Source organism: Aulonocara sp. 'chitande type north' Nkhata Bay, linkage group LG16 (genome assembly GCF_057382095.1).
Source record: "Aulonocara sp. 'chitande type north' Nkhata Bay isolate Kocher_YH1m ecotype deep benthic linkage group LG16, A_spYH_male_GT1.1, whole genome shotgun sequence".
In the NCBI taxonomy this organism is placed as follows: Eukaryota; Metazoa; Chordata; class Actinopteri; order Cichliformes; family Cichlidae; genus Aulonocara; species Aulonocara sp. 'chitande type north' Nkhata Bay.
The window spans coordinates 7,870,023-7,883,300 of record NC_141359.1 but is presented as its reverse complement, the minus strand read 5'-3'; the positions used below and the strand labels follow the sequence as shown (position 1 = coordinate 7,883,300).

Below are 13,278 nucleotides of genomic sequence, written 5' to 3'. Positions count from 1 at the left end.
GGTGCCACATTTGTAAGGAAAATGCATTTGTAGGTTGCGCCCATGAAAACTTGCCAGATCTTCTTTGCCAATGCCAAACAGCAGATTCTGTTACTGGCTCTTGTTTGGTGTTGTTTACTGGACTGGATAACTGAAATTTGAAGACTAAAGACAAATTGGCAATTTAATAATTTATTCTTTTAACAAAGAGGGGCCTCGGTAGTATTGCTGTGGGATTACATCACATTCTTCAACCAGCATTTGTCACAAGTAGGCAAATGTGATTGTGTTGGTCACTCTGGCACGAACATCATGTCCAAGCTGATCCCATAAGCAGGGTTGAGGTCAGGACTGCAGGCAGGTAATTCCATCCTCTCCATTTTTAAATTCTGGAGGTAGTCTCCAATAAACCTGCTCTTTGAGGTGGGTGTGATCTTGGAAGATAGAGTTCAGTCCCAGACTGTGGAGATATGGGACTGTCACTGGAATCTCTGCACTGAGATTTCCTTCAATGATGACAAGGCTCGTTTTCCTAGTGAGGCAGATCCCTCCCCACACCATCACGTCTCCACCAAAAGGTGTTACTGTGTCGGTGCAGCAATCAGCATGATGTTCTATGTGTACTGCCGTAGACAGAATCTGCACAAATTATAACGTAACGTTCCCCACATGTTCAGGTTCAGGTGAGGAAATGGTCTTCCTGTGGTGTCTTCTTTTTCTTCTTGAGATGCCAATTTCATGGCCTGTCTCTGACATCCCCCATTAGAGATGGTACCAGGTTTCACACCAACTTTTGTAGGAAGGGCCATATCCAGATCAGTCAAACACGGTATGCTTGGCGCAGACACCAACTGAGCGCTGTAGTAGGGTCCATGCTCACAGGTGCTGCTCATAAGGGATACGATTGTAAGCACCTGGGGTACCAGAACCTCAAAATAAGAGTCAACAGCAGAATAAGTTGTTTGGCATTGGCAGAAGAGATTTGGCAAATTTCTCATGAGTTCAAACCAAATACTCAATCTGCTGTTCAACCTTCAAAATGCATTTTTCCTTGCAGATGTGGCACAGTTTATGTGGAAAGGCTTTCCAGCAGTGTAAGAAGCATTGTTATAATAAAAAAATAATTCCCTAAATACAAATTACTTGCAAAAATATGAAAAAGATATCTTCTTAAGAGACTTCTTGGAATGTGGAGACTACAATAAAGTATTTCAATACAATGCAGTGCTGCCCTCTTGTGCTGAACTTTGAGGTTAAAGAAGTAACTTGAGTACAAGAGTTTCACTTCTAGTGATTTTCTTTTTATTACTACTTAAGAGTTGGGTCTCGCCTTTGAAGTAATCTCCACATGAATAAATTCAGGTAATCTCTCCACAGGCTTTCAAGGACTCACTGAAACAGTATCTGCATGTGTCAGAGCTGCTTCACTGAGGTCTGCAACTCTCTTCTGCGTCTCGGGAAAATCTTTAACGACCTCTCGTTTCAGCTCGAACTGTGAAAGCTGTCTCTCTGCACTGTTTGAGCACTTACGCAGGTGCGAGCCTGCCTGTGTGGTCCACAGTCTGAAGAAGAAATATCCAACATTAGTGCACATTGGTTGTCATGGTGAAACCTTGCAACCCTGAGGAGGGTGATGTAATCATCCACCAATCAACACAGAGATTTGTGTAATATATTACCTCTTCGGGCCAAGTCTGGAAAATAGATCAGTCTGCAAGCTGAGATCCTGAGATCCCAGACAGTTTTGGAAAATTTGTTCAACAACTTAGATTAAATGTATAAAATTTTAAAAATCTGTGCAAGGAAACTGTTGAAATGAATAATAGTTGGACTACAGGGCTCTGCAACATGTAAAAAAACAAAAAACAAAGATCTGAAAATCACTTAAATATAGAGAAGACACAATGTAGAGGCAGGGAAGACAGAAAAAGGAGGATAGTGGATTTTCAAATTGGGTTAGAAATATATACATAAAAAAGAAAACCTGATTATAGGTCTGATAGATTATTGATTACCAGATTCACTTGATTGGATGGATGTTATCACTGGTAATCAGCCCTATAGATATGAGTCAGAAGTGCCCAGTTATTATGTATCCATAAGTATACCACTTAACAGTATGTTTAATAAAGCTATTAGCATAAAGGGGAACGGTATAGTTTTCCTTACAGTGAAATTGTATAATAACTCTGCATTCATTACTATTTTAATTATACGCTCACTGGCCACTCGTTCACACAAATATCTAATTAGCCCATGCTGAAATTAATCATCAGAAAGGGGAAGAAGTTAATAAGGTGACATTGACTGTTGCATGGTTGTTGGTGGCAGATGGGTGATCTACTGGCAGTTTCCCCACACAACTGTCTGTAGAGTTTACAGTGAACGGTCCAAAACAGAGAAAATATCCAGTGAGTGGAAGTTTGGTGAAAATACCTGGTTGTTACTGGGGGTCACTGGAGAATAGCCAGACTGCTTTGAGCTCACAGGAAGGCAACAGTAACTCAAATATCCGCTCGTTAGGACCAACGTGTGCAGGTGCCACGCCTGTCTCAATTTCTGCTGTGACATTTGGATGGTGGCGTCAGAATTAGGCATAAACAACATGAAAGCATGGATTCATCCTTCTTTATATCAACAGTTTGGGCTGGTTATTTTGTTTGCACTCTTTGTACCAACTAGGTGTTGTTTAAACAACACAGCCTTGTGACCTTAGGCGGGTGTGCAAACCCTGACAAACCGATATAAATATACCAAATTATCTGTGCCTTCCCTAACGAATTCGTTTTAATTATGTCCCACTATGACTTTTTAATGTTAACAGATGTCTGACTAGGCTGTGAAGAGATTATATTAACTGGCAGCAGATGGTGCTATAGTGAAACAGAAATAGGATTTTAAAAGTTACAACTACAGCTGCTTTACAGTTACTTTGTCTGATTCTTAAAAGCTTCAAAAATGATGCTTTTGTGTCATTGATGTTTTATTTCTTTGTTGCAGCATGGGATACTTTCTTAAACATTTAGGGTATTTCCAGTTTCCCACATAGTACCTGCTGTTTCCACACCCACTTCCAATTTCTTGTGCTTCAAAGAAAATTAAAAAGTAAAACCGAGATTTTTCCCATAACTCTCCAGAGCCACGCTCATGTCCCCGTGAGGTGATGCTTGCACGGGACACGTCCCCTCACGTCGCCCCTCTCCCAGTGCCAGCACTACTGGCTCTAATCCGCCGTGGCGTACCTGGCAGATCGCTCTGGCGACACCGGCGTTGTTGCAGCCTGGCCCGGCCCCACACACCCGCATCCCCTTTAATCCTAATGAACTGCCCCAAGGCCCCGGGGCCCGAAGGGAAGTAGGCCACTGGAGGTGAAGCAGAGTAAGTGAGTCTGTCACATCATTTCTACAACTATATATAAGCTGCTTTCTCTCAATCCTTTGTCACCTTCATTTTATTGTCTTCTTTTTTCTTGTGTTGATTTTAGTTGTAATAGTTCCTCTTCATTGCTTTCTACACTGTGACCTCAGATGACCTTTATTTTCCCTGCAAGGGTAAAAGTCACTGGGTGGAGAGAAGACTGCAGTGAAGGATATGAATGGAGAGCCTGGGGATAGCCTCCACTAGTTAGGGATTAAGTTGCTGCTATGTGGAGAAAGGCAGAGATATCACAGAGTTGCACAAATACTCATCAACTAACGGTGCTGCTTTCGGGAAGGAAAAAAAACTTCACTGAATATTTCTAAGCTCTTGGAAACAAAAAGCTGAATGCATGTGCACATGAAAGGTGTTGGCATGGATCGTTACCTGAACAAACCAACCAGATATGTGCCCAGGAACCTAAGGGAGCGCCTCTTACATCATTAATTTTATTATATAACATAATATGTGTGCAAAGGAGTGTCAGGTAGATCTGCAGGGAATGGTGGCTTTAGACAGGAATCAACAGCTTCTCTTCATCTCTAGTATTAACTACATTTTCAGTTAGCATAGCACTACATTTGAGTTCTGCATAAATAGGTGAAAAACAACCACAAAGAGATATAAAGTGACCAAGGAGAAACTGAAAATGATTGCAAAGTGTGTGTTCCTGTGTGTCAGTGAATGAATGATGTGTCAGAAGGCTCTGAATGCTCAGTTTGCAATTTTTTCCATACTCTTTGATCTCTATGATGTCAAAGAGAGCAGATATCTTTAAGCGCTTGGTGACTCCGGGGTAGCTCACTGGATGTCTTGGCGCGGTTGCTGGCCTGCTCCCTTGGGGATTGTGGTCCAAGGTAGATTGGGCATCTTTGTCGCGCAGTGGGACACCCAGGGCTCAAAGTATAGAAACTAGTTCCCACCACTCAAAAATATATAAATAAATAAACCTAGGCAGAGCTACATAACATTTTTGAGTTGTTATCTCACAACTGTGACATACTAAGCCAAATCTTTTTCTTATGGATGGCAAAAAAAAAAAAAACAACCCAAAAATATTTTCAGTGGAGGAAACAACCTTCCATACAAGATCACCACTTCATTAAAAACCAAGCAAGCAACAGCCAATCAAAAGAAAGTTGGCTTAAACAGAGAGCTAACATGGCTAGTTTCAGACAGAGCATGAACTTAGGGTTCGCACTTGGGCCCAGTCTATATAAGAACTGCAAGACTTAAAGTGCTTTGCCTTGTAGTATAGTCTTCACTGTAGCCTGGTACAAGCCAGCTGTCATGCAAGGGCGCCGCTTCAATGACCAAGTAGCTGCTTACTCAAAGAGCAGTGATGATGACTGTGTTATCAGTGTTTGGTTCCATCTGTCTGTTTGCCCATCAGTCTCTTTATTAGCTGTCCAGCCTCCACAGTTTTCAAGATATCATTTTCAAACTCTGTGTGATGCTAGATACCAATAAGAGCTCGAGCAGATTTAATTTTGGTGAAACTTGGGTCAAGGTCAAGATCACACCAAGTGGCAAAATGAATAAAAACTTTGAGAGAGCTGTATAACACTCTTACAAAAAAGCTTATAGAATCCAATTCTGCTCCAATCATACTGTAAAGCTGCAACAAGCGCCATTTTAGTATGTAATGCTTCAAGGTCAAATGACAGGCAAAAAGCTTTAGTTTTCACTGTTTTCCCCAAACTTTAAAGCAATATGTTAATCATTGTACATCAGCACAAATGAGCCATGAAAACAATCCAGATGTCATTTTTGAGGATTTGCTGACATCACCATAAAACATCAACGTTTGAATATAACCCTTTGGAGGTTACTCTACAGCAACACTGTAGAGTAAGTTGACCTGCATCTTGAACTCTGAGTGCAGCTGAAGCTCACTTTGTAGCATGTCCAGGGATCAGAAGTAGAGAGTACAAACCAGTATTTCTACTTCACCAATGTGAATTTCTAACATAGTGTTGCACCAAAGGCCCCTTGTCCACCAAGATGAAAGCTGCTGTCAGTGGTGGCATCTTTACAAAGAATTGTCTTTGGTCAGTCACTGTGATGTCTCATGTTCTCCAACAAAGTCCTTAAAATTCCAAATTCCTGCCTTTAGAGTCGGAGAGTTGGGTTTTAAAGAATGCGTTGACTCTGGTTAATGAAGCCAAGCCACGGCTTCACTAATTAGTCAAGTCCAGTAATGGCTGGAATCCACTGTTAGTCAAAGCTGCCAAATACCTGATGGCTACCAATCATGCTCTGTCTTCATGGGAAAAATACCCACAATTTATTTTGCTGACTCTCATTTCCCCAATTAAGAGGGACAGTTGAGGGGCAGATCACTCCAGAGCAGACTGATTTTAGGTGAAAAAAAGGGCATACCGTGATCAAATATTTGCAATTCTTCATGTTTTTGGGTTGTTGTTTTTTTTAATCAAAATGCAATAATAATGTCATGGTGAATGTTAGTAATGGAACACATACTGTAAGCATATGTGAAGACTACATAGGTAATGTGTAGGTATAAGGATGAGGAAGAAGAATCTGTTTCATAACATAACTACTAAGACTTCTCTCTCTGTCTTAAGGTGCTTACATTGTAACCCTACAATATTATGTCTAAACACTTTTAAAAACCTCATTCAAAGTCTGTTGTTTCATATAATGTTGTTTCTTGAAGGCTGAGATGCTGTTATGCGTCACATGTTGGAGCAACGCTTCCACATCTCACAGAGCGATACCAATTAAAAAATGCTGACACAGTAGTGTGACGCTCAAAGCAAAAATGTCTTTTGATCATCACAACAAAAGGCCAAAGCACTTGTATAACAGAATGGATGTCTTAGTGAGTGTGTCTGTGTGACCTTCAAAAAAACAAGCAGGTGTTTGCAGTAGTCAGCCTCTTACACAAACATTATAACCTCAAGATCGATGTGATATGATCAAATCACAGTACTGTGCAAGCTGAGATATTTTTCTAGGAAAATGGGGAAAAGGTGCAGTGATTCTTGTGAAACATGCGCAAACATACACAGAAATACGGTATATAATATTGGTATACAGTATATACCAATATTTGGTAAGACCACCTTTATTTTCAACACAGCCTTAAGTTTCTTTGGCAAGCTTTCGTGAAATTTACTTAATTAGTGCTCAGGAATTGTTCTCCAGACTTCTTGAAGGACAATCAAAGCTCTTCTTTGGATGTTGGCTGTCTTTTGCTCTGTTCTCTGTCAAGTCAGTCCCACAGTGCTTTATTGATGTTGAGGTCCAGGCTCTGGGGAGGCCAATCCATGACTGTTTCAACCATGTTTTATACTTTCTATGCTTATTAGCGTGCACCACTTTATTGATGTAGAAGGTATTTTTGCTTATTCACTCTGTGCTTAAAAACAGAATAATAAAGCAACAGACCTCGAGCACAATCTTCTTTATTGGCCTGTACTGCACAGAAAACCAACTCTGCCATGTCCATGTACAGATAACAACAATAGTGAGCTGCCTTTGTAGAAACACCTGCCAATGAAAAAGCTTAAACCCCACTGTGACAATCATAATGTACTGTCCTAAAACAGGTAAATAAAAACGCTAAACACACAAAAAGTCCTAAACTAATGACTCAGGAAGCTAGGGTGAATCAGAAAGAAACTTACTGCAAACATAAAAGTTTTTGTGTGGTATAAAAGTAACACTGGTGGGCTTAAAGAGTTACTGCCATACAGTTTTTTATACTTTTAGACAGGCTAGCTGTTTATTGTACCAGTTATGCTAAAGGGCTGCACTAAAGGGCAAATATGAAAGCTACCAATGTTAACTACTAATATAAGAACTAATAACTCAAAGAAATACTTTAATTTCCCAAAGTGCTGAACTATTCGTAAGCCACATGCTTTAAGCAGCCTGTTGTTTCGCCTCTAGCTTATTTATAATACATTTTTTAACGGTTTATCCCTCAGTGTGTTTGACTTTTATTAGTAGTAAGCAATTAGGAGTCTCCACAGTAGCATTTTCAGATGCATGCCTGCCCCTCTGTGCACTCGTGTGTGGGTGTTTTTTCCCCTCTCTGCCTGGTTTGGGATTTGCTGGTCGGTGACATGCCTCCCTCCGCCTGGCTCCTTATAGCCCCGCGGAGGTAGGAATCCCGGACGAGTGGTACGGACATCGCCGACGGAGACCACAAACACGGAGCGGAGCGTTCCCCTTTAAACACGGTCTTATGACTACAGACCGCTTCAGACTGAACCAGAGGCTAACAGCCGAGAGCAGAAGAGGGGTTACTCTACTGACAGGAAGCCGGGGGACAGTGACTGACGGCAGGGGACAGACAGGACACAGGTCCGCTCCAGAGGCTGAATGGTCTGTGTCCAGTCAGAGAACAGTTGAACGGAAACTACCTCACCTGTCCGCAGGTACGACACACAGCTGCACCGATAGTTATCATCACAAAGAAAATTATCATCTTAAATGCATTGAGCCATCCAAAAGTGTACCTTAAAAATGCAGCACTGACATATTTTACTTTTACCTCTTAGAGAAAGATGCATTTCAACACTTTGATCTCCAAATAAAAGGAATGTCCTAAATTTAAAATCTTACTTTTTATTTGAGAGAAATCTGCAGTATTAATCCTACATTAACTAAACTGGGTTTCGTTATTATTTGTAGTCATGTATTGACATGTGAAAATCATTTCATTGTGGCAGCTTGCCAGAAACAGCTTTTCACTCAGGATAGGCCAAATCTGCTTACCCTTATATGGAGAAAGTACTACACTGAGCATCATGAAAAGGTAATATTAAAGCTTCCCTTTTTGAGTGGTGCAGGTCTGCTTTGCTGTATGCCAGCTCGTTGTAGGCTCCCACATTTGATAACTGAGTGATCCACAAGCAGGATGCAGGAATCCCAGCGGACCCACCTGTCTGGGATGGATAGAGTGGTTAAAATGTGTCCCACTCATTCCTATAAAACATAAAACCCTTAAATAGTTGCATGTTGTTTGATTTCATTGCTGCATTGGAGTTTTTTTTATTCTTTTTTTTTCATCTTCCAGAATTTTGTGCTTTTGTCCGCGTGTCGCACCCTGTGGACACATCCTCTCGTGCAGCACTGAGGAGATGTGTCGGCTGCCAGTGGCCTCACTCATCATTTGCTTCTGGTTGGTGGAGAGAAGCTACTGCAACAACAGCCTTCAGGACAGCATGAGGGAGCTGCACACCAGGTTCGCCATCAGCCTCTACCAGACTCTCACAGAGACGGAGAACAACTCCAACTTGATCGTGTCGCCAGTTAGCGTCTCCTTGTCTCTCGCGCTCCTGCAGCTTGGCGCCAGGGGCAACACACTTGCTCAGCTGGAGGGAACACTGGGCTACAATGTGAATGGTAGGTTTCTGATATTTCCTCTTTTAAAATTTTTAAATATAGGAATGGAAATGTACGTTTTTATCCAGGTGGCATTAGAGGCTCCTTATGCTGTGTGAAAGAGGCTGAAAGAGGGTGGCCCTCAGTGCTGTTGGTACCAGGTGGTGTGGAGCAGTGCTCCTGCTGCTGTTTGCCCTGCAGAGCATAGTGGTGTCTGGAGCCATAATACCTGCCTCTACACCAACTCTAATCTCATTAACGACTTCTTCAGCTCGGCCTTTGGGTCAAGAGGTTAGGTGTTTAATTTACAAACAAAATGAAAATTACACCTGGGGATTTATCTCCACCTCTTCCTAGTGATGACTTTAGGCTCTAATTTAGCTTCCATCATGAAATAAAAAGGATTTCCACGACACCGAAAGACATGGTCATCAAAGAATCCTGAATTGAAATCAGTGGGAGAATTCAAGGCAAAGATAGCTGTAGATATAATCCCCAGAGGTGTGATTCTAGACATGCATATCTTTATGCCATTGTGACCACTGCAGTGAAAGTTCATTAAAAGCTACAATAATAGGTGCACAAATAAGGTGCTCGAATTGCAAGACGTGTTTCCAGAAGGGTTTCTTTTCAGAGCAAGCACTGAAAAGCGGTGTTTGACTTGTGTGTAGATCATTTTAACTAACTAACTAACTAACTAACTAACTAACTAACTAACTAACTAACTAACTAACTAACTAACTCGTCTGGCTGTAGTTGACAACAGCTGGGTAGAAAAAACATCTGTGTCTTCCTTTTCTGCAGATGCCCACGTACAAGACTTCCTGTCGCACTCCCAGGCCAACATGAACAACAACAGCCAGGGCATGTGGCTGCAGCAGACCTGCACATTATTCATCCAGAGTGGTGTCCAGCTCCTGCCTGGGTTCACACAGCTTGCATCAGAGTGGGCCAACACCAGCGTGGTCCGAGCCAACTTCAGCCAGCCCAATCAAACCCACAGCCAACCGGAGCGAGCGGGACACCAGCAAGGTAACCCAGACAGAGCTCCCACTAACTTTTACTCTTATGCTGACACAGATTAGGGTGGCATGGATCCTGCAGTAAAATTAACATTGATGTGGAGATTTTCAGAGTGCTTTGGTTTAATGCACATCCTGTGCATTCCTGTTTGTGAAAGCACACTTAGATCAAGTCCTCTCACACTGACCACACAACAGCAAACTAAAACTTGACTTCACTGAGATGATGACAATCCTTTTCTGCTGGGCAGCGGCTTCCTAATATGTTGGCAATAAAAACATAAGAGAGATATTATTTTTAGCTCGTGGCGTTCCTCTGCCCCCTGGTGTTAGAAAATATATTAAAGCAGTTTTAATTCCAATTTTCAAAGCAGAGGTTTCTTTGGAACCCTTATGAGAAAAAACATGAATTTCTAACCCATTTTCAAACATTTCTACAGATTGTGTTATCTGCTACATGGCCTGTAGGTCAGGTGGTCTGTACATTGACCTTCCGTTGTGCGTTTCAGATGAGTCATGGCATCTCCTGGCAGGAAGCGTCAGCGGTGAGCTGTCAGGCTCGGGCGAGGCCCAAGCAGAGGCTCTTTGGTGGGGACACCGGCCGCAGGTGGCCCTGGTCAACACAGTGGCCTTCAAGGGCGTCTGGCAGAAGCAGTTCATGTTCACCAACACCCAGAATCTGCCGTTTGTGCTCTCAGATGGGAATGTGATCAAGGTGCCCATGATGTATCAGGCCGCAGAGGTTAGCTTTGGTAAGAGGCGATGTTTCACTGACACTTACAGGCTTCAGATCCCACCCACTCTCTTATCTACCCACCCTGTTTCCAGGTGCAGATGCATTTAAAAGCTAAACCTTAATGAGGTGCTAATATATCAGTGTTTTGTTTACAACTGGTTCCCATGTGGTCTGCTGATAGAAATTTGAAAAAGTGCTGTTGCTGCTACAATTATAATTGTATCTAAGACAAAACACCACTGCAGTTTGGTGAAACTCATCTTAAAAGTCCCCTCAGGAGTTTACTGATGACCAAACTTCTTTTAACATTTGGAACTCTTAAATTATTTAGGTTGGCATTGCAGTCCCGATCATCACTTGGATTGCTTGTTTCATGCTTTGCCCCGTATCTGTTTTCATGAGAACCTTTTGCATCGTGTACTTTAAAGGAAGTGAAGAACTTTGAACCATTTCTTCATCATCAATCATTTGCTGTCATTGCACTCAACCCGTCAGATTTGATATTGTTAATAAAAGCTTTAGTTAAAAAATAAAAGGGTTTATTTCTATGTATGTGTATGTTTACAATATTATAAGCTTACATAAATACAGGTTTGTAGACCCAGCACAGCAGCCACAAGAAGGAGCTAAACAAAGCATGTAATGACCAAAAGATCTGATGGAAACTGTAAACACTTGAACTTGTTCACCTCTCTGGCAGGTCAATTCAGGACAGCGTCAGAACAGCGCTACACCGTGTTGCAGCTGCCGTACCTGGGCCGCTCCCTGAGTCTGCAGGTGGTCCTTCCCAGTGAGAGGAAGACTCCGCTGTCCTCCCTCGAGGCCCAGCTCACTGCACGCCAGCTGGCATCCTGGGACGGCGGCCTGCGGAGAACCAAAATGGACATCTTCCTGCCGAGGTGCAGCAGATTACAGACTTTTGTGCTTGAAAACCATCTTTAGGTTTCGTTTAGAAAAAACGAGAAATAAAACAGCAAATTACATAGTCTCCGTCTGGTATTTGCAGATTTAAAATGCAGAACAAATTCAACCTGAGGTCGGTGCTCCCTGCTCTGGGCGTCAGTGACGCCTTTAACCCGACAGCAGCTGACTTCACTGGAATATCAGGTCAGCTTGTACGTTCAAAATACCTGTTTCAAAAGCTTTTTTGTATGTTTCATGCAAACGGCTGCTCAATATTTTTTACTCCCTCCGGCAGAGGAGGGTCTTTATGTGTCTGATGCCTTCCATGAAGTAAGAATAGAAGTCACAGAGGATGGAACAAAGGCAGCTGCTGCTACCGGTGAGTAATGTCTGTTACAATAGTGGAACAATAATGAGTGCTTATCATATAAGGTTGTTAAAACGCACTCTTTACTCACACAGCTATGGTGCTACTCAAAAGATCCCGGGCTCCTGTTTTCAAGGCGGACCGACCCTTCTTATTTCTGCTTCGACACATTAAAACAGGTATTTATCCCTTTTTTTTGCACATTTGAGCAAAACACAAAAAAACTGGCACAGTATTGCAAATCAGATTTGTACCGTCTGATGTAATCTCCAACAAAAGCACTATTTACTTATGCTTGAGTAACGTTTTCGTATATACAAGTATGGTCGACGAAACAAAAGCCTTCCACTGGGGCCAGAACCTGGAGGCTGTGGTTGGCTTTGCAGTGGGAAAATTGCAGATAATTTATTAATCATAAAGAAGTAAAATACTTCTGTGTATATGTGGAGGCAGCTGAAATCACCCTGTTTTTTAGAGATCTATTTGTCTGAAACACCATAGTTGTAAATGGACTGATACTTTTATAGCTCTTTTCTACAGTAACTGCACTCAAAGTGCTCTTTACGTCAAGCCTCATTCACCCAGTCGTACAAGCACTTCTTTCTATACCAGCTGGGGAATTGATCCGTGACCTTCCAATTGGTAGACTAGCGCATGAAGCACAACTGCTCGCAAAGCTTGCAGCACCTGGTATTCCCAGTTAGTCTCCAGTCCAAGTACGAACCCTGCTTAGCTTCTGAGATAAACAAAATTGGGCTGGTATGACTGTAAGCTATACCAACTCGTGCTTATTTACAGTATGCATATTGTGGATTTTGCATTAGTTCAGGATGCAGTGGCGTTACTGGTCCAGCCCCCTTGAGCTCAGACTGGAACATGTAGCCAAGAGTTTGACATGAAGCGTCAAGGGACGAAAAGACCAATCACTGGGTTGGTGGCAGCAGTTAGTTCATGTGATCATGTCACAAAGTGAGTGTCATGAATATGGATAAAGATATGAAATTACAGCAATAGTTTTTGCAGGGTACCTCTGTTTATCTGAGGCCAGTCTTGCTCTCTGCATGATTTTCCAAACAATCGTGAAGGATTTGAATATATTGATATGGCCACCTCTAGTGGTGATATCAAAAAACACACTAAGTTGATCTACAAAGACTGCATCAGTGCAATTTCTCCCTATATCTCTTTAATTATAATTATTAGTGCTTAACTAGCATTCCACATGATCCTTTAATGCAAAATATTTATTTGCTTTCCAATTCAGGATCCATCCTCTTCATGGGCCGAGTAATGAACCCAGCAGACCAAGCATCCTGAAACCGTCCAACCTAAACGCCACTCACATTCACCTCTACAGCAGCCCATTTCACTACTGGTATTTATTTGTGGACCAAATGGAGGCTCCACAGACACGTCAGGAAGAGGGACATTATTTTTGTACATATTTGTAAATAAAATTTTAATGTTTTTACACTTTCGGTGTTTCGATCCTCTTT

At 42.0% G+C, this 13,278-nt stretch overlaps 1 protein-coding gene across 2 annotated transcripts; it reads left to right on the top strand.

Annotated features, from left to right (window-relative positions):
- The first annotated feature begins 6,117 nt into the window (after positions 1–6,117).
- Positions 6,118–13,252, top strand: serpine3 (serpin peptidase inhibitor, clade E (nexin, plasminogen activator inhibitor type 1), member 3). 2 transcript variants are annotated; one of them, XM_086266121.1, is made up of 9 exons: positions 6,118–7,805; positions 8,447–8,775; positions 9,559–9,786; positions 10,286–10,528; positions 11,213–11,411; positions 11,519–11,619; positions 11,708–11,794; positions 11,878–11,961; positions 13,047–13,252. In XM_086266121.1, exons 2-9 carry the CDS (start codon positions 8,511–8,513, stop codon positions 13,097–13,099), a joined length of 1,260 nt encoding a protein of 419 aa, XP_086122247.1. In that variant the 5' UTR covers positions 6,118–7,805; positions 8,447–8,510; the 3' UTR covers positions 13,100–13,252. The 2 variants fall into 2 exon arrangements, with proteins under 2 accessions (XP_086122247.1, XP_086122248.1); XM_086266122.1 differs by having other exon boundaries at positions 11,711–11,794; positions 13,047–13,251.
- The last annotated feature ends 26 nt before the right edge of the window (positions 13,253–13,278 follow it).